We start from the raw sequence: 22,826 nt of genomic DNA on the forward strand, positions 1-22,826 counted from the left end.
GTGTTGATTATCGTTATCCGGGTTGCGATAAGTAAGCATCGTATCACGAAAAAAATCTCGTGCACGTTATTGTTATAGATAACAGTTAATAAACTATTTTTACTAGTTTAAATGACCCAAACCGGAATAGTACTATAGAGGACGGGAAAAGAAGGGTTGCAGGACAAGTAGATATAGACGGCCGAACGTAGCGAGGTCGCTAGAGATACGCGGCCGGCAACCCCGTTTCTCGCCGAGATTTGTATAGTGCTTTTCTCAAACTTGCAATGAAATGATAATAATAAAGAAATAGGAAGATTTTTCTTTCTTTCTTCTTTGTGTTTTTTTTTTATTATCACTTTGGAGTTATTAAAAAGGGAACGGAAATTTGATTATTTTTGAGCTACGACGCACGGTTTAGGAGATACAGCCCTATAGAGATGTCTGCATGACTGAGAAAATAATCTTTATAGGGCTGTATCGCCTAAACCGCGCGTCGCAGCGTAAAAATAATAAAATCTTCGTTCCCCTTAAGGAAACCCTTAAATAATAATAAACAAACACAAAAGAGAAAAAAAATATAGGCCGAATTTTGCTTAAAGGTTTTTTTATGGTTTAATGCCAAGACATGCCATAATTTGACGTTTAATTAAAACATAAGAAGGTTGCCTTACAGGCCTAGGTGTGTAAGGCGGTATGAAATTCCTTTACATATCATATTCACCGAGAAAAGTGGCGCTGTCTTGTGTCGGAGGCCAAGTCTCATTTTGGGTCGCTGAGCCAACGGAGTAAGTAAGTATCATATTCACTCATCGCACCTGATATGACGACCGGTTTGGCCTAGTGGGTAGTGACCCTGCCTACGAAGCTGATGGTCCCAGGTTCAAATCCTGGTAAGGGCATTTATTCGTGTGATGAGCATGAATATTTGTTCCTGAGTCATGGGTGTTTTCTATGTATTTAAGTATTTATAAATATTTATATATTATATATATCGTTGTCTAAGTTCCCTCAACACAAGCCTTATTGAGCTTATTGTGGGACTTAGTCAATTTGTGTAATAATGTCCTATAATATTTATTTATTATTTTTGTAGTATTTCCAGACCTAATTTGAAGTAAGTCATGTCAACATTTCATTGCATTTTTGAGAAAAATCTGTTACCTATACTTGAAATAGATCTACATGACGTGCGAATAAGAGCTCCAACTTTTTTCAACTTCAACATTTATTTAGCAATTAGGCCAGAATGGTACTTTTATACGTCAACATGAAATTTATATACAAGCAAAAACAAGCACATCAACAATACCAACGTCGGCCACGTCGCCTAGCTAACTAGCTGTATACAGAAAAGTTTTATATATAAGTAGTATATGTGTACTTAACGTAGGACACCGACTGTACGTACGAGTACTGATACTTTTGAAGCTAAACATAGTGTAGGTTAGTTAAAACTGGTTCTTACTTTTATTGGGTAGGTAAAGCGAAATCTACATGAGATTGAAAAGATATAAGAAGATGCACTTACCGTATCGAAAAATTCTGTGAATTTTGAGAAGTAGTACCACCAGCAAGCGTGTACCATCTGAAAACGTGTTAAAATATATTATAATAAAATAATGGATATTAGAATATAAAGTATTTATAATATATTTTCATCATGACAAAAAAATAGGCTAGTTGTTTTTAGATAAACAGTTATAAGAGTGAAAAAAATGAAGAAAGGAGAATCAAAACAATCGAATACGTATACTTAACTCGAATTAGTGGTAGGTAGTTAGAACATAGAAATAATAAAACAAGATGTTAGAATTTTGGTGCAAGAGAGCGTGCAGTCATTCGTGCATTTGTGGAGTTAAGAAAGGAGAATCTACAAGAAGATAAGTTGTCAAGTCTATATTAGTGAAAAACGTTTGTAGACAACGTCGTAAAACTGGGCCACATACTGGGGTGCCTATATCAAAAAAGCTTACCTATAAGTATCTAATACTCCAAAGAAAAGCCAGATTTTAAAAGCATTGTACGCTACATAAGTAGTATATTTAAACTCCTGGGACAGGTTGACAAGAAATTGATATGAATGATTCGGGGCTCCACGAGGTCACAAATGAATAGGCACCCTCGTCGTTGAAAGGCAGACGTATAAAATAGACTTGACAACAATCTATTGGTTTGAACATGCCAATTATGAAAAGTTATATTCAAGGTTCACGTAAGTGCGTATTCATAATGAAGAAAAAACTAAGGAAGAGTAAAACAGGAAGTTTAATTTCCTCTATTCCAGTGAGTTCGTTAGAAAGTTCTGAACGATTAATGAGAATTTCAATGAATATGACCGCGACTTAGTTCTAATTTTATACGGAAACCTTTCTTAATGGGCATTTTTCATATTAACTTATATAGCATGCGTTTACATGCTAACACATCTACAGATTCTACAGTAAATAAATTATAAGATTCTAATTAGAAAATTGTTACAACAAGGGTTCTAAATTACGCCGAGTCGTTGCTCTCGGGTCTCTCGGTCAAATACTTGAAACAATAGGCGTATACGTTTAAAAGGGAAAGAGGTGCGGAGATTTGGAAGATACAAACAGAACAGTAGGGAAACAGCAGTAGTCAAAGAAGGAGGGGGCTAATCTGAAAGGAAAGTATAATAAAAGGTTGAATTGGTAAATCACCCTCATTGTCTGTGGATGTTTGGAGTAGTCGACGGGCTGACATTGATAGTTATACCTGCCTGTGAACCATCCAGAGAACCCGATCTGAAACAATACACCGACACCTGGCCCTGTGTTACTGGTATATGTACATCTTCGACAATCTTAGCACAATAGCCGCATGCTATATCGTCTTCATAATCAACTGTTACAGGTTAGTGTGCAGTATAACTTTGATAACTTTCCCGTAATCCGAATGACGCATGCTGACACTACTAATGAAGTATTGTTTTGTACCACTGAACACGGGATTAACTTGATTTTAACTGGTACAAATAGACATGTGACTGTAGTTTTCGTTGGGGTTCAATAAAATTGTGAGTTATACGTAGACAGTAGCAATAACCCAGACATATAATCGCGTCAGCGAACGTCATTTATCGCGCTCTACATCTTATCACCTGAAGTTGAGCTATGAACTGCGAGTTCTCAGTTTCTCAGAGCGGTATTTACGTTAACATTGTACTGAGGACTCTGGTTCACTTTTCAACTGAGTCGTTAATTCAAGGCGGCGCGATATGAAAATTGCCAAAACGTGACCGTTGGCGCTGGACCATGTAAATAAATTGCGGCACTTATGTGACGCGTGAATTAACGACTGGTCTTATTATACACCTCGCTTTTATTTCAACAAATTGACATTTCGCATCTGACGTTAACAATTTGCCGTATATAAATCGGAAATGCATGACGAATAGTCAATAACAGATTCATTTAACTTTTAAATTGTCAATTTCACGACGAATATTAAACGAAACTGACATGGAAAACCATTTTGAATTAGGAATTTAATAGCGCGCGAATACCGTAAAAAAAAATAGAATGTTACTTTTTTTAACATGGTGGGGCAGTTGTTGAAATAAGTGCTTGAAAATCCTAGCTACATACTTAAAAATACCTATATTTACATATAATTCCTGCAAATATAAAATATTATATACAGTGAGCTGTTAGTAGTATCGTCGCATCCTGGTCCCCGGCTACCTGGTAGCCTACTTACTCTCGTAGCCAGGGGGTTGTCGGAGTAGTCCACGGGTTGGCACCTTAAGCTGTAATACTGCAGCCAGCCCCCCATCAAGCACTGGCCATGGGCATTTCAAATTAAATTATCGATTCGATGATTTCTTAATTATATTATACTTACGTACTAAAAGTAAAGTTGCAAACTAGTGATAAATTACGCATACGTAATCAGTCACTAGTTTAAGTTATTTGTTTCTATTGTTGAATTAATGCGAATGCTTACACGTATGGCATTTAATTGTTAACAATCAAAATATGTAACTAAGTTATATGTATAGGTCCTATTTTAAAAACGTAAGTGTTACCAACAAACTATACAGGCTGTTTCTTTTAGTAGGTACGCGTCAAACGGAAGCCAATGATAGAGGACATTAAACGCTAGGTACCGATTTGACCCCCATGTATGTTCAGTGAAGATTAATGGTTTCAAGTTCAGTCAAGTTACAATAGCTAAGTTAGCACGGTCTAGCAAAAAACATTAATTATAGCAATAATGTTGAGTTCAATTCGGTCAGAGCACATAAGATTATCTATCATTGGCTTTCGTTATATGTGCACTAAAAGCAACATCGTGCATAGTTTTATGTTTTTTTGAGGAGCATACTTCTCTGCCAGCTTTGCTACTTTGGATTTCATTAAATTCCACGATCGTTCTGTATATAAATACATATACTCGTCTTTGTATAAAATATTGCATTAAAGGTCTAATTTAATTGCCCTTTTCATGACCATGACGCAATGAGAAACAAAAGAAACTAGCATTGTTGTGTAAATAACAGTAATGCGGTTATCACACTGATGCGGACCGCATGCTGCTCTTATATGTGAGCGAGACGGTGTTATGAACATATATATATAGCGATGTCCCGCTCGCACACCGGAGCGGCGTGCGGATACATATTGGGGTTCTTGCCGAAGGATGACAGTCTCTTATATGTATTTGCATAATTGAACATAGGTACTTTATGCACATATTAATCAAAATACTATGATTATGATCTCGGCGTTCCGTAATGCGATGATCTGATATACAATTAGCCACTGCCTGCGACTTCGTCGAAGTCGTTAAACTTGCCTCACCCTTATTAACTAATACTTTCGTACTAGATCGCTACCCTTATGGCACCCTCTTACGGGATAAAAAGTATCCTATTGCCTTTTCCAGGTTATAAACTATCTTTGTGAGAATCATATATGCAAACTTTATCTATATTACATCGAAAGAGAAACTTTCACTGTTTTAAACAACGTATATTAATCGTTATCAAGTTGAATGCCTTCTACCACACGAGGTACTATCTGCTTTTAATAGGAACTTGTTGACGATAGCTCCGGTCATAAAGCAGCCATCGTCACCGTCATTAAGGCGCTATTACAATGTCACAAGTTTCAAGCAGTAATTAGACCTCCCTACGCAGAACAATAGCATTGAGCAAGTGACAATTAACTCGATATGAGAACAGTAGGCTGATCATAGTAACCATCATTCATTTATAATAAAATTGTAACAAGCAAAAAAAATTGCACACTTAACGCTTTAGTGGGTACACTTAGGTATTATACGTCAAAAATTACCACTCCATAATTTTTAGGACTTAAGAAAGCGATGAGGCTTTTTTTCTTGTCTGTTATTAGGTTAAACTAAATGTAAAAATTGAGCTTTGGTCTTACCTCATAGAACAGCCATGTACTGAACAACACTTGTAAAAAATTGTATCCTATTAAAATATATTTTAAATTGTATGGTTTTCGGTTTTCCATAAACCTTGGTCCTAGAACCTGCAAATAAAAAATTGACATAAGTTTATGAACAAATTACACATAAGTTCATAAGATTAATATAAAATATTTGTACTATACCTTGACTAGATAAACATAGCTTAAACATAATATTAATGTAGGTAATGGGGAACTCATCAGGAACCATGGATTTGTCCGGGAATCTGTAAAACAAAAACATAGTTAAATAAAAATTAACTGGTATATTCATTCTTTTCCTTTCAATCCTTCCTTATCCAATAAAACAGACATAATTTAAGGTAAAGTAACTGAATTGAAACTGTTCTTATTCAGGACATTAAATTAAATATTAGTGAAGAAGTTAGAAATATAACTGGCTGGACCATTCAGACCATAACTTGCTTGTTCTTGTTCAACAGGAGGTGTAACAATGAATTATATTTTATTTGGATTTGCTAGGTTGACAAAAAATTGCTTAACAAAGGCACATTGCATAAGGAAATAACATGTCGTGAGGGATTCAAGTTAATAACCATGTGTTTTGTGGCATATTTAATAACAAACATATTCATATTGATTCCATCTTTCTGTACAAATGTAGTTTAGAAATGTTTGGGGTAAGGCTAATCTGGCCCCAAACTAAGCAAGACTTGTGGTAGTTAGTTAGTTATGCTGGGCATTTTCTGCAAATCGACAACTGTTATGCCTATTTTGCGTGAAGACTTGTAGTACTAGTACTATGAGTATGAGGCAACAATATACTTATTTAAATAGTAACACAGTAGTAGTACATATTACATACTAAGATAAAAAAAAAATTAGTGATAAACACAGAAATAAATTTAATATCCTCATTTGCTAATGTTCTTAACCTCTGACTGACAACTGACAAGTTGAGTGTTTTAAAAATAAAAGTGATGATGTCTTTGAGACATATAGGTCATCAGTTAAAGGTAAACGGCTATTGTAAAAATAAAGTCTTATGAATGGAAAATCTAATACAGACTTCTCTAGTAACAATTCTAATGAGCTGCCTGGCCAAGTGGGCAGAGACCATGCATATGAAGTCGATGGTCCCGGGTTCAATTCCTGGTAAGGGCATTTATTTGTGTGATGAGCACGGATATTTATTCCTATGTATTTAAGTATATATAAATATTTATATAATACATTTTATCATTGTCTCAATACCCATAACACAAGCCTTACTGTGGGACTTAGTCAATTTGTGTAATAATATCCTATAATATTTATTATTATTTATTTATAATTCTTGTAGAACATTATTTTATCTTAGCAAGGCAAACTTTTAGTGATCAGATTGACTTGAAATTTGGATGTCTAATGTGGCTTTCCATCAGAAAAGGGTCCTTTTATCTGAAAATCCAACAAAAATTCATAAATTTTTGTTGGATTTTCAGATAAAAAGGTGCTTATTGCACTTGAAACATAAGGACCCTTCTGTAATGGAAAGCCACAAATGTTAAATATCATGTAATGTAAGTGTATTCGGATGAAAATAAAGGTCTCCATCTCTATTGTAAATGCAGTTTCTATGTTAAAGCACTAATAAAAACTTTTAGCAGAGAAAGGCCTTTGTTGCAAATATTATTTTATCAAGAAATTCTTAGTTAAATACCAAGCAACTTTTGTAAACTAACCCAAACAAAAATTTGGGTTTTATTATGAAACTGCAGAAGAGCTACCGGTGGTGTTTTAATGGGTCAGCTGTAAATAGAATCTGTCCTAACACACTGAACTGTTAATTTTAGGAGTGGTGTCACACAATGTGTCAAACTACTGCTCTTAATAATGGTTTTATGGTAGGTATAATATTTTATTATAATTATTATTTATGACATCAATAATGCATCTGCTGCTAGTTAATATTTAATTTATATAATAAAAAAATTATAACCAATTTTAAGTAAAAAAAAAAACTTGCGCATACTTAATACTAAATACATATAATTATGAAATTCGCTTACCTCCATATTTATCCATAAATTTATGCATACGGTCTATATATTCTAAAACTAGCGCCATTTTGTTGATTACTGCAAATTAAAAGAAAGTGATGATTAATAAAAAGAAGGTATTGATAGTCACTTATTTTACCCGGGGTTTTTACTGTTTTTAGGTAGGCGGAGCCGATGCAACAAAGTGATAAGTAAGGTTAATGTACCTTTAAAGGACAAGTTGACTGAATTCAAACACTGAACTTATTTTGCATGAATAATATACCTAAAACTTAAACAGTTTAATTAAAGCTATCCAAGTATCTAGCACAACGGGAAGCAATTAAAGGAATTTTAATAAAAAACATCGCTGGAACTACCCAGCCCAGCCCGTCAATTTCTTGTCCGATCTGACTGACACTACTGACAGTTGCGGTAGGATGATTGCCACAATAAAAATATCTGGGGATTTTTTAAAGATAGTAATAAAAAATACCAGAAAGGCAAACCCGATTTGCCCGTAAATGAGAACAAACAACCCTTTCTTTTGAGTTCTAGTACTAGCCTAAGACAAAGACTGAGACATTATGATTCCGTCTGTTTATGTTTGAAATAAGATCCCTGGCTAAACTATATGAGCATTCTTAGGGTTCCGTAGCCAAAATGGCAAAAACGAAACCCTTATAGTTTCGTCATGTAAGTCTGTTTGTCTGTCGGTATTTTAAACAAGTAAGTTTGTAAACAAGTCAGTTGAAAAAGGCGCGAATTTCAAATTTTCTATGGGACGATAACCCTTCGCCCCTCCTTTTTTTAATTTTGCTGCTTTTTTCTACTGACGGAAATGGCTTAACAGACTATACAAATAAGATATGCTCTGGCAAACCCACTTTGTCAGTAGAAAAAGGCGCCAAAATTCAAATTTCCTATGGGAGAACAAGCCTTCGAACTTAATTTTTTTTTAATACTTATTTGTTATCTTTTTCTATGGTATGATATAATGTTTAAGAAAAAAGACGTTAATAGCGTATATATATACTTTCGCAAAGCCTCGGCAAGCATATGGGACGCGGTTATTCGCTAGAGGGAGTAAACATACTTTTCTGCCACGTTTGATTTTTTGTTTGATGCATCACAGTTGTAGATAATCTAAGGTAATCATACTAATCACAGCAGGAGTAGGAGAAATCCATAAATAACGTTACACATTGAGGAGGTAAGAGGGTCAACTACGTTGGAGCTTACAACAACCTCAATAACAAACTATGTCTGATATGTGACAGGGGAGCATCAGCGGTCATTAACTGCGTGATATAAAATTAGGTACAGAATTCTTCGTGTCTGACTCTCGATTAACCTACTTCACTGAAGTGATTTTAAAATATTTTATCTACACACATATCATAAACACTCTATGATGCCTTCAAAATCCCTAAATAATGGCCAACATTACGATAAACTGTTTTGTTACAACAAATTTCTTACCTGTGATAATGTAGTTATAGCTTCATAACTACATCAAAATCGATTTGGTTATGCATTCAAATTTGGAACATCTCTGAAAAAAAAAGCAATTCGATTTGACCTCTATTCTAATATCAATCGAGATGCCTTTTTGTTCGAAATGAAATGTCAATTTTGACATATATCGCATGTTAGTTTGAATCGAATGATACGGAAATAGGCCCCCGACTCTAGTTTGTCTCTGAATTAAAAAAAACGACATGTGTGAAAAAAAGTTTTCATTTGCCGCCATTTGACCTACAGTTTATCTTTTAATTAGTTTTAAGTATAAAATGAATATATTTTGTTGTTTTTAAGGTAACTATAGCAAAAATTTCGTTTAAAATAAGCGATAAAAATGTTTCGGTGACGTCACCACATATCCGCGAGTTCCGATTCGATTTGGCAACGATGCCCTATCGGAGGCTGTAATTTGGGTTAGTGAATATTTCATAGAAAGTTTATAATATGTGTATAGATAAAATAGTGTAACTGTACATAATTAGGCATTAAAACACTCGTGTGATCTTTTTAAGAAACTCACTTCGTTCGTTTCTTAAACCCACACTCGTGTATTTTATTTAATGCCTTTTATTATGTAGTAGTCACATAAACTACTATTAAATATAGAAGTATATGTAGGGAAGGAAGGCTTATATACTACTAATATTGCTCTAGTATTCTACAACACTTAGACTCTAAGAGTGTTGTGGAATACTAGTAATATTAGTAGTATATAAGCAGTTTTCGATATATTCAAGGTAGGCGCACTTAGACGGCACGGCGCACTTCCCCTACCTCACCTTACCTATTTAATAAATGAAATTTATGTGACGTAAGTTTTGAATCGCCCCTATGTAGATTGTGGTCAGCGGGGCACTTTATGCCTGATTACTACACCTTTACGAAAATAAAAGTACCCACTTAAAACTAGTGGTTCTGCGAGCTGTAGTCTCGCGTTAAGCTTCGAAAATTTAAAAGTGAAAACAAAACAAATGGAAGGTATCCAAATAAACTTAACTACGTTCCTAGACAAAGAGTGAACATATTTAGGAATAACCGGCCAAGAGCATGTCGGGCCACGCTCAGTATAGGGTTCCGTAGTTACTCTTCCGTCACAATAAGCTCAACTGGAGCTTAAAGTATAGTAAATTGTTAACCAAGGGATGAAACGGTACCTTTCACCCAAGTTAAACAAATAGGCAAATTTGCATAATCAGTACCTAATTAAAGTAAGTCTTTTTACTATGAAGGGAAAACTTTTTGCGATAACTCAAAAACAGCTAAACTGATCATGTCCGCTATAGTTTTCATTTAATGTCTTTCTTAAGCTCTACTTCCACGATTTTTTTCATATTTTTTGGACCTATGGTTCAAAAGTTAGAGGGGGGGGACACATTTTTTTTTTCTTTCGTAGCGATTATCTCCGAATATATTCGCTTTATCAAAAAATGTTTCTTGAAAACCCCTATTAGTTTTTAAGGACCTTTCCAACGATACCCCACATTCTAGGGTTGAAGTGAAAAAAAAATTTCACCCCCACTTTACGTGTAGGGGAGGTACCCTAAAAAAAATTAAATTTTTAGATTTTTATTGTACGACTTTGTCGGCTTTATTGATTTATATATCCATGCCAAATTTCAGCTTTCTAGCACTAACGACCACGGAGCAAAGCCTCGGACAGACAGACCGACAGACGGACATGGCGAAACTATAAGGGTTCCTAGTTAACTACGGAACCCTAAAAACGTATGTACCTATCATGGCAATAAAATTATATAATAATATTTCAAATAACATAAATCACTAGATATAAATGGTGTTTTTATTCCATTAATGAGTTTCTTAGTTATTAACAAAGTAATTATTTTAATGTGGTAATATAAGTTAAATGTATACTGTATTGTAATTACAACCTGATTTAACTACTTTTGTGCCAATACTTAGGTGATTATAAGATTTATAAAAACTGGATAAGTAAATATTATAATATATACCCAGGTATGCATGTTAGCAATAATTTAATTGTAATATTTCTACGCCGATAGAGGTAAAATATGACGCACGTATTGTAATTTGACCATCTTTGTACCATATTCTAAGAAATAAACGTTTGTATTTGTATGGTCTTAAGCGTCATAGCCGCTATTAGCGCTTAAATTCTTTATGCCAAATTCCACATTTTGAAAAATTTCTACAAACTGGATGGACAAAACTATGTTAAATCATAAAATCTGGTCACAACATTTCACGAGAATCGGTACAGAATTATGACCTGTAGAGGAGAACATCCGGACATACGAAAGCAAAATGCGTTATAACACAGCATCTATCTAAAAGACTGATTCTAACTATATTTGTGGCCCTGCGGATGCGGATGACAGACGAATCAGATTTTCACCAGGTTAATTAGGATTCAATGACAGACTAAAATGTATATTGGTAAGCTTTGGTGTTGGTAAGACATTTATTTATTTATTTAATCTTTATTGCACAAAATATGACAATGTACAGTCAAGTGCAAAAATATGTATCGAAAGAATCGTCTCATAAATATGGTACTACGCTCTTATTACACTGGAATAAGATGCTATGGGACATATTTTTGAGTAAGATGTGTACACCCATATTTTTACACTTGACTGTACAAATGATGGACTTAATGCCAAATGGCATACCTCTATATAGGTGAATGGGATGTTTGATAATATTTATATAAGTTAAGTACTTAAACGATTTTATACCGTAATATATAATAGATTTAGATTAAGATAATATTGTTAATACATGACAATTTAAAAGCGCTTGTCGCTAGGCTTATTTAAATTAAGAATATATTAATTTTAACTTTGAATTTTTACATATGTCAGCGAAAAATAAACCGTTAGATAGATCTAACTGATAATTAATAACTTTAGAATGGTTAACTAATTTTAGTTATCACCAAAGTACTTTATGAAAATTACTTTTGACAAATATAAGCAAGCATACAGTTAACAAGTTTTAGGCCAAAATTTCATTTTTGGTACAAGCTTTTGTCGCTGACTATACTTTTCTTACCGCAGGCAAATAATACCTACTCATCAAGACAATTATAAAAACCCCAAACACAAATAGGTTGCGTTGTTTCATCACATAGTTCCTATGGCCACCTCCTGTCTACAACAATAGATCAGCTCGATGGTACCATAATATTGCATTGTCACCCGACTTACATATAAATATGCATTTCAGCTCAATCGAAAATCGGCAAGTGGGTCAGATTTAGCTTCCAAGATTTGACACTAACAAAATAACATACATTATATAGTCTGTGCGGAAAGAGTCGTAGAATGTATTAGTTTCCTTAAAATCCTTGACTCTTCTCCTTCCGCATAGACTCTACTAACAGGGCAAGTTAAATCAAAGCTTGTAAAAAAGTTTTAACTTATACGGGTTTTTATTGTGACATAATTGTATCATAATTGTAACATTAATTAATGTATCTATCTAACTTTCAATTATATGAGAAAATATAAGCATGTGTAAGTAAGATACGTACCTAGACCTAGTACCTATTAGGTACTAGATACCGACGCCAGATCATATCAAATGTGTAGATGAATAATGTAGACTGATCTTTAAGTTACTCAATAAACCCGAAAATCGTTTAAAAATCACTCATGTTATATTGTAATAAGAGCCCTTTGTAGTGTTTTTTCCTTTCGGAACTAACCGAAGACACTAGTTATAGAATAAAATTTAAATAGCCGTTTAATCTCTTATATAGTTTTTATTTTTAAGTAAAATTATTTGTAGGGATAGTGTCTAGCTTTAGCCCGGGAAATCCGAACGGTTGGCAGCCTTCCTCTTCTGTACGATCTTGTTAAAAAAAACGCTACGTCTGCCGATCTTTGGGAAAATCCGATTGATTACAATAAACTATTGTAGTAGTTTGTTATTTATTTTTATGATTGCTGCGCCCTTGCAGGGTCCACATTATGTAATGTAATATTAAGTAATATGTTTGCAATAAATGCTTTTTAACTTCTGACTTAGCTTTTGAATCTTCGTTGGAAGATAACATGACATGTTAAAGCGTCATCTGGTCCTTCGGCTTAATAAATGTATTTATTATTTTTGTATGGGATTGTCTTCACAAGTAATTAGTATTTACGTTTAATAAAATGAATGTAAGTGTAATTTAAATAAATTATAATAACTAGTCTGGTTCAGTAACAATAGGTACCTATTGACTCGCAAATCGTTAAAATATAGTTTGAATTGATGATAATTATGAGCATATATTAATGCTCATGGAACACAATAAATATATAAGTACTAAAATCACAGTAAGTACGAGTTACTTATTGATAACTAAAGGATCATTCTGCATAGGCATCTAATCATTTGATGTGATCTGGCGTCGGTACCTACACTAGTACGTACCTACAGATGAATAAGAAAATCCGAAAGGCTTACATTTAACATTTTAAATTTTTATTTAAAGTTACATTTATTATTAATATTATATACTTATATGTCATGTTAAAAAGCCGTATAACTTTTTTTCTTGTATGCTTGATTAAAACTCGTTTTAACAACATTATATTAGTAAAAACTAGTTTTCATAAAGTAAGTAACTGTTCAAATATTAATAATTATCAGTTAGATCTATCTCTATCTAACGGTTTTATTTTCGCTAACATATGGAAGTACCTATAAATCAATAAGTAGGTAGTTACATAAACCGTATATATTAGTTATTTACGGTATTACAAAGATCTTCCCAATTACGTAGATTAGCTCACGGAGGTCTTTTAGAAATAAGATAGTTTATTTAGAATTGTACTCGTAGTTTAATTATATCTTATTGTTTTGTGTGTATTTGTTTCTAATTGTATTTGTGTGTAATATAAATGTACTCAAAGTTAATTGTATTAGTAAAATTAAATGTATTGATTACGTAGAATCGTATAAGTACTCTAATTCGTCTGTCATCCGCTAATGCTGAAGGATTTTTGATAATGCTTAATGAGAAAATGATCGCTGTTGCATCAGCGCCACATAATGGAAATCGTTAGAATCAGTCCTTTAGTAAAATAAAATCGTTTTGTGGTTAATTATTACGAGTCATCTACAATAATACTATTTTACTATAAAACCTTAATAATTAATGAAAATTGGTAAATATCTCACTAATATGTAGTGCAAAAGACATAAACGCTCGACTATTCAGTCCCGCGCCGCGCCCGTTTAGTCTTTTCTATGGGAGCGCGGCGGCACGTGATTTGTCAATTTCTTTTATAGTTGACTTCAGCATATCGAAATGAATGTTATACTCGTTTATGACTGTGGACAAAAGTGTCCACAGAGATACATAACAAATTTCCTTAATTATTAAAAAGTATTACTTTAGATGTCTCGTAGAAAAAGTATTGAATACAATAGTGATATAATCAAGATTTTCAATCTCGTACCTTACTTAGGCAACTCAACAAGCTTCGTTGCCTAACTCTCTATTATATCATGTTTGTATAAAATACTACATTTTAACTATAGTCGCGGTATGATTGCAACAAACATTAGTTCTATAATATTTCTTAGAACTTTTAGGAAAATTTTGGGATGTCCTACCATGGTTATAATATGAAAACTTTAAGGCACATTGCAGTAATCTAAATATTTTCAGATATTTAAAGCGGAAAATCTATGGTCCCGGAATAAATTCAGATGTTCAGTGACCATAAAGGTTCAGACTCTGAATTTCTGAAACAACTTAGCTCGTGTGTTGTGCGCTTTATGCAGATCCCAACACATGTTTAAAAAGGCATTGAAAATAATAATATTTGCTCACCTTATGATTAAACTGTCGAGGCAACTTCCAAAATTGACTGCACTCAAACAGGCACGACTAGTGTCTGTGAACAAACAATACAAACTATTAACGCCGGGATGGTGATTGGAGCCGAATTCAGACTTCAATAATATGATTTGAGTCCATCTCACTCGCACTCATTTGTGTCAGATACACCATTTAAGTATCAGTAAAATACTTTTAGAACCTAATTATGCCTCCAGGTTCTGGGTACCTCTTTGTATAACAAACACTTCTTTATTAAGCCCGTGATTAGTAAGTGGGTAAACATAATGATTCCAAATTAATTAGTCTTATTGCTTAAGTTGGACATGCAAATCTACGTAATTATTGATTGCGTTAATGTGAATTACTTTATTTATTTATAGTTATTTGCTCTTTATAATGGAAATCCAATTGACATAAATTTTAGGCCGAAAACATGTACCTAACTCAAATCAAAGGCATTTTTGGCAGGTCTGTTTCGTTCGAATATATATTTTGTCATGTAAATCTGATAGAAAAAAAATCATAAAATATGACTAAATCGGTATCGGTAACGCGATAGAGCGGACCGCCAACCTATTTTCTTTCTTATTTAATAAATGAACTTAGAAACAGACCGCGATGGTAATTTTATTTTAAAAACCGGACCCCTGAAGAAACTTATTGGTGCCCCCTGGGCTAAACGGTTAAAATTTAAATTGTTTATTTCCCTCGAAAACGGAGTTTATTGTAGAAGTAAGGAGTAGTCTTTGTCATAAAATGAACCATAATTAGGAATATTGTACTTTTTATAAATACTTATAAAAAGTCACATAAAATGGTAAATGACATTCGTAAAGACAATGTTGCAAGAAGTTAGGTGTTACTAATGATGCGCCAGTAATATACCTATAAGTGACTTGAATTAGCCAGGAACGTAAGAGATCACTAAAAATATACAAAAAGAACCAAAAACTGAAATTATACCAGAGTCCCGACGAGCCCGAGTTATCTTTGGAGAGACAGGAAATTTTAGACAGACGAAAGATTAGACATTGGTGGCTACACTCGTAACTATCAGATTGTATGGTTATGGTTAGTGAAGCTATCATCTTAGCAATTTGTAAAACTGAAAGTTTTCCAGACTATACCTATTTAGTCTTACGGCCCATGGATTGGATATGTCAGTATCCAAAGTGACGTCTCTAATCCATATAGTATATTCAGCAAATGTTTGACGTATTTTAAAGTTCGAATCGAATCGGGCCGTTAGATGCAAAACACAACTTGAATCTATAGTGAAGTGGATTATGTATCAGTATGTGTATATTGAACTAAACACATATTTTTCACTTGTTCTTTATTTCTATAAAATATAAACTTTTACAACAAATCTAAATAAAAATGTAACACTATTTTTACATGCCATTGTTTTAAAACGAAGGTATTAATATATACCGAACATATAGGTTTGCGAGTGGTTATCTACATAAAAACCCACGAATAAGTATAAGACAAGGGACAATATTTAATTCGTTTGGTATACAATTTTATAAAAAAATATATTCCGTAGTCATCTGGCAGGGAAGGCTGCGCTGGCATCTAAAAAACTCGGTGTGCTCAATAAAGCAAAGCGATACTTTACTCCAGGGCCAAAAACTGCTACTTTATAAATCGCAAGTCAGATCCCATATGGAGTCTTGCTGTCACCTTTGGGCAGGAGCACCTCGATGCCAGCTTGGGCCCTTCGACTCAGTTCAAAGACGTGCTGTACGAATCGTCGACGATCCCAAACTCACAAGCGGTATTGAACCTTTAAGTCTAAGGAGAGGCTTTGCCTCCTTATGTGTGTTCTACCGCTTGTACAATGGGCTGTGCTCTGAAGAATTGTTTGACATGATGCCCACGGCTACTTTCTATCACCGCACCGCCCGCCGTCGGCAGGGTGTTCATACTCACACCCTAGAACCTAAACGGTCACGCACTGTGCGGTTTAAGAGGAACTTCCTCCCGCGCACGCTCCGGTTGTGGAATGAGCTACCTGCCGAGGTTTTCCCGAAGGTCTACAGTATGAGGTTCTTCAAAAAAGGAGTGTACAGATTTTTAAAGGGTCCGCAACGCGCATGTAACACAGGCGTCCATAGGCTACGGTGACTGCTTACCATCAGGCGGGCCGTATGCTTGCTTGCATAAAATACCGTCGCGTGATATAAAAAAAAAAAAACATTTTATTTTTATTCTTAAAACAACATCCGGGAAAAAATGGTCTTTATCCAAAACCTTAACTTTAAACATAGTATAAGTATCCTGTTCCTATTCGTTAACATTTTTTTAGGAAAATTCTTACCTACCTATTCAATTTCAGTTAATTTAAGCGATGAAACAATTGAGTAAGTACTTGCTTGCTACTACGAATAAACCCTGTGTCACTTTGTTTTGGTAAATTAACTCAATGGCAATATCGCGCTTAATTTCAATGAACACTTCGGATTCCTGACAATCACTGAAAAACTTTTACTTACAATTAATAAGTTAAGGGTAAAAGGTTGGTAAAAGTTATCATGGTTAACTAGGTTATTAATATGTGGTTAAGGACGTTAAAACTAGATAACTAGTTTCAGTCGCAAAACTACGCTATGTGTATGTACTATGTACCATTTACATACAGGAAAACCACCACGCAACTGCCTGCGATAAGTGGTAAACTTATAAGGTTGTCAAGTGCTTATAATTTTCTCTGATTAGGCATGACCTAGTTCGGGAGCATCTGGCTCTTGGCATTGCCTTATCGGGCTGGAATATCATTGTCACTCTTATCATATCATTCTACTACTGATAATATGAGAAATTAATACAATTTTATGGAGAGTAAATTTTCATATCTTTGTTATATTTTCGTAACTATGTTACGTAGATATGCATCGGTGTATCATCATATTCATCATACAATTAAATAACGAATGAAACATAATATTCTTTTGATTATTGTAAACTAACAAGCAAACCTTAAACAACTTTAGACCAACTAACGTTGTTCGTCAAATAATTTACAAATCAAATATTGCCCCGTATACCATAGCAGTATAATTTTAATATAAAATAACTAATCATACGTGACAAGCAACATTTTAAACAGAAGTGTATTTTCAGAGTATTTGAGATAGATGGTAAATAAATGGTTTGAAATAAACAGATAAATAAAGTTCTACGCAACTATATAGGTATCATTATTTGAGACCATGAGTTGAGAAAAAATATCTGGTAAGGGCCTTTATTCGTGTGATGAGCATGGATATTTGTTCCTGAGTCTTGGGTGTTTACTATGTATTTATAAATATATTATATAAAACGTTGTCTAAGTACCCTCGACACAAGCCATATTGAGCTTACTATGGGACTTAGTCAATTTGTGTAATAATGTCCTATAATATTTATTTATTTACAGGCGAGTTGAGTGTGACGGTATTGGTCAGAACATAGTGATTTTGTTCTAATTTCCTCTATAAAAATTTGTCCCTATATGATATATGACACTAACATAAAAAACCTTGATTTGGTATCTTTTAGGTAGTTACCTAATACTCATTTTATTTATGCACGTTTATAAGCACTTACTTCAGTCCTTGTCAAGGTCTCAACAGCACCAACGTAATTTAGACTTTTTCAAACTCTCTGTCCAAATTATTACGGTTTCACAATCTGTCCGACACTTCACTGATATCCAAAATCACGCCTGATAAGTACGAGCCAAATTTTACATATTAGTGTTTAATATCTTGTTAAAGCGAGACGTCAGCACTTCCGTAAAATTCAGTCACATTGAAACTATTTACAGAAGCCTCAATGAGAAGGTTTCGTTATCACCGCGATACGTGTTTCGGGATTCTCGTGATAGTTGTGATGCAAACGACGTACTGACACGTTTCTCGCGTCAGCAAAAAATTATCACTTGGATAACGACTACACGGTTTATCTTTTCTTCACATGTGACTCAGATTAGATAACGCGTTATAACTACCAATTAACATTACTCTTATCAGGCAATACTTTATGTGTCATTTACATAGATTGATAATCTATCTTTTTTGTGTTGTAACAGGCTTAGAGCGATAGTCGCATGCGAATTGATGATGTAGTATATAATTGACAGATATCGAAGTCAAAAAGATACAGACATCTTTCGTTTACATTTATTAAATTATTGCTAAGCCTGTATTTTTATGTATAACAGCGCGTATTTATTTTTATTTGACGCCTCAATAAGTCAGATTCACTTGGTTTCACTATTTATTCATCTACCAGAACTTATCTTGACTTTCCAAAAAGGTGAGGAAAAAAATCCGCAAAGGGCCGAGGGCCCTGAACATTCAACCATTGCTCGCTTCAGTGTAAGCCTGCGTTACGAAGTCGAGATAAGACATGATCTAATTGTCACTGTCTTTAAAAGAAGGTAAACCTATGAGGTGGGCCAAGGGCCCGACGGTGAGTTTCGAGTCCTTGCGAAGGCCGAGATCTCACGAGATCTGACTCTACCGCGGACAAGACCTTTAACGTAGGTTTCTCCACTACGTCCGTACAGCATCCATCACTTTTACTGTCGTATTTACCACGTTAAAAAAAAAGCTTTTACCCGAAGGGGGTCCATCCAAAAATTAAATTAAAATTTATAAATATCTAAATTCTAACAATCTAAATACCAATAATTGAAAATAAATTAATTATAATTAAATATAATTCATTCCAATTATGTTAAATTTACCAGTGCATGAATATTCAATAAGTATTAATTTATATTATTCAAGTTACATCGTATGTTAACGCACTATAGAATTATTATTGCAATTATTAGATTTTTTTTGCATGGACAAATAAAGCTTTTTTATTTTTTTATTTATTTACCACGTTATAATAAAATTTATTATCTTTATGTATCGGTAAACATAATATTAACGATAAATAATTTCCAAACCACAAGAACAACTGCATTTGCCCAAGTCTAGAACTGTAAAGGGTGTATGTAAATATAGTGTTAAAGATAATAAGGTTTTGTTTTTGTGATTAGTTCTATTGAATCAAGTGGGTCATTGGCTGCACGTAGAGTTATGTAACCGCTGACACGGCGCGGCGCCCGCGCCGCGGCCGCAGCAGCTCGCGCTCCCGCGCAACGCACAACGACACTCGCTTTTCGACACATTTAACATCAACTAAATTAACTTAAATACGAGCTATTGTTATGGATTTCACTAAAAGTCCGTCACGACCTAAAAATACGACGTTAGATAGTAAAATAAATACGTTATTTATGCATTAGGTTAGGCCGAATATAATCAGCATATTTTAAGTTTCGTTTGAATATTATAGCTATGCTAAGAGACAGATGTGAACACATCAATCGGCAACATCAATCAACAGTTGTAAGATTAATACAGATACTACATATATCTGTAGACGCAATCTTGTACGATTTAATGAGGCCAGTAAGGCTATCCACCTTCACCGTTCGAAATGTATGCGAAATCAATTCTTGGTAAAGTATGAGACTTTCTGGTACAAAATAAAAATTACATTACCTACCTATAATACTAACATCAACAGCACGTTGGCGTTTATATCCAAAATAATTAATGTCTAAACTACCTATACCTAAAGGTAAGTCCCACATATTTCGCTCTTCGCTTCATATCCAATAGTATTACCTAAGTAAAGATACTATATAGAATAGACTAAACAGGAGAGTATTCGATATCGGTTAACAGCAGGTCTTTGAAGTTCTTTAAAAACTTGCCATACAATTAAGTTATTAAACGTTTGAAGAAAACTTTCAACGCATACGTATCGCGCGAAGTCATGCTGCATGCGTGCCAAAAATCAATTTCCATGGTTTACTCACAAGTGACAGTTCAAGTTCACATGTATTAAAGGTCAATAAAACTAGATAAGCTGGCTACCTACTTATTCTATAAATACTTATGTTGCGAAAAAGTTACCTAATACTTACCATATAGATTTAGCGAGGTCATCGTGTTTGGTGTAGAGATGGCAATAAAAATGCGAGATCGGACAATTTTTGTGTTTTGTTTCACTCTTTTAATGGTTTTTGGAATTACTAATGATTGCATGAAGTGTTTTTTAAAAGATTGTACAAAAAGAAGCCGTTAGTATTTTGTAAGCAGGACGTGACTTTAATGTTTATATTTTACTATAATCTTTAATTTATGCGACCGATCGGTTATACTTACTTATACAATAATATCAAAATACGCTAACTAAAAATCTCCATTAACTTGGGTATTGGTGCGGAAGTTTTAATTCATTTTCAATTTATTATAACCAATAACAGGATTTGCGCAGTTTGCAAAGCAACTGGCGGTACCTTTTATAATTACGAATCACGTCAATCATGATATTTCCACTGTCTTCATGTTCCTAATAATCAACAAACAAGCCGTGGTGACTGTAACATAGTCTTGTCTCGGTTCGCACCACTGTGCACTGTCCTCTCGTGGGAATACAGTGTACTTGGAATTACATATTTATATTCTTAACTTGTACTGTCGTCGCAACGTTTAATGTAGTTTTAACAGCCTTCAAGAAGCAAAGAAAATGTAGATGGCACCTGACAAAGACACTATAAGGAAAATCTGACGACCTGTCCGGTGACTAGACCCGCCTAGTGAATACATTTTGTTTGTATGCTGAGTAGTTTTGTATAAAATGTTTGGCTATAGATTAGTTATTAGCGTACATAGGCTACTGTGTCCGTTTACTGTCAAATAGACCTCATGCCAGTGTGCATTGTCTTTGTCGTGAATTTTCGAGATTTTTCCCCAAATTGATGTTTATATACGTAGGTAATTTTGTTGGCCTTCAATTGACAGCTATCCTAGGGAACATACGAAACACAGGAAAATACGAATTAAGACATGTATATATAATACTTATTATGATATTAAACCATGAAAAGCAAGCCGTTTTTAATACGCTTACACGAACGAAGACTGAGGCACGGGACAAGTGGGTAATTATGAGCATAGTAAATAATGAGTGACCCGATCGATTCAAACGATAATGTCGAGTTTTTTCCATCATTATAGATCATTATTGTTGCTGCAAATAATGTAATACTCCTGTTTTAATATTATTCGCAACGAACTAATAGATATCGTAGGTGAGAACGTGTAATGTATTTGTAAAAAGTATTAAGACTCATTTAAACAGTTCAAGAACTTGCAAGCGATTTTTATTACATTGCGATATTTGGTCGATCGACTGAATTCATTGTACCTACTCTGTACGTATAGTTAGCAATATAATTAGTAAGGTTGCCAGAGCTCAACGGGGGGTTAGGGTCGGCAACGCGCATCCTCCGGAGTTGCAGGCGTACATAGGCTACGGAGACTGCTTTCCATCAGGCGGGCCGTATGCTTGTTTGCCACCGACGTAGTATACAAAAAATATATTGAGCATTGCATGCAAGTTCTTGAACCGTCTTAATGGGGACTTAAATATACATTATCAGATCAGTGAATCATCCAAGTAGTGGGTAACTTACCTACTCCTCCAATTCGCATGCTCAAAGCTTGCGGATCAGTAAGTCTTGTGGCATATTAATGCAAAAATGACCATTTATTGTAACTGGTAAAGTGGGGAGGCCGGACTGTTATTGACATTCTGCCTTCGTGCTGTATGCCTGCTTCGTCACCGAGCATAAATAAAAGATTAAGAGTAAACATACCTTACCTTTTACATAAATGACTAAATAAACAATTGTTTTATTATGGTGCGAGCACTTACACCTCTTTATCACATGTCCTCAGTTCCGGAAGGAATAAAAAAATCTTCGCATTCTTAACTAATAGCAAAACTTTGACCAGAGTCCGTGTGTACGGTTACTGCGGTTGTGTTTAGCATTGGGGTGCTAATACGCCAGGGCTTTAACGTTGCTCTTAAATAACGTAAGCCATAACATTGTTTGCTATTTATGAGGTCATCACCATCAGTTCCGCGACATTCGTGATTTTGTTTGAGATTCATTAGGTACCTAGTTTGTTTTAGATTTTTAGGTACGAGTAGGTAAAGCTG

The 22,826-nt window shown here is 34.3% G+C and overlaps 1 protein-coding gene across 3 annotated transcripts in view; it reads right to left on the minus strand.

Moving 5' to 3' along the window:
- Positions 1-22,826, minus strand: part of LOC133519917 (elongation of very long chain fatty acids protein AAEL008004-like) — a 43,082-nt gene that overhangs the window by 7,162 nt on the left and 13,094 nt on the right. The window contains exons 2-7 of one of the 3 annotated variants that reach the window (XM_061854121.1): positions 14,760-14,823; positions 7,454-7,522; positions 5,586-5,668; positions 5,397-5,504; positions 3,703-3,783; positions 1,511-1,567 (exon numbers count right to left, since the gene is read on the minus strand). In XM_061854121.1, the coding sequence (XP_061710105.1) occupies positions 1,511-1,567; positions 3,703-3,783; positions 5,397-5,504; positions 5,586-5,668; positions 7,454-7,511 (387 nt within the window). In that variant the 5' untranslated portion in view covers positions 7,512-7,522; positions 14,760-14,823. Of the gene's footprint in view, positions 1-1,510; positions 1,568-2,663; positions 2,748-3,702; positions 3,784-5,396; positions 5,505-5,585; positions 5,669-7,453; positions 7,523-7,650; positions 7,710-14,759; positions 14,824-22,826 lie in introns of those variants that run through there. The other 2 variants (XM_061854119.1, XM_061854120.1) reach the window with 2 other exon arrangements.

Source organism: Cydia pomonella, chromosome 7 (assembly GCF_033807575.1).
Source record: "Cydia pomonella isolate Wapato2018A chromosome 7, ilCydPomo1, whole genome shotgun sequence".
NCBI classification, from domain to species: Eukaryota; Metazoa; Arthropoda; class Insecta; order Lepidoptera; family Tortricidae; genus Cydia; species Cydia pomonella.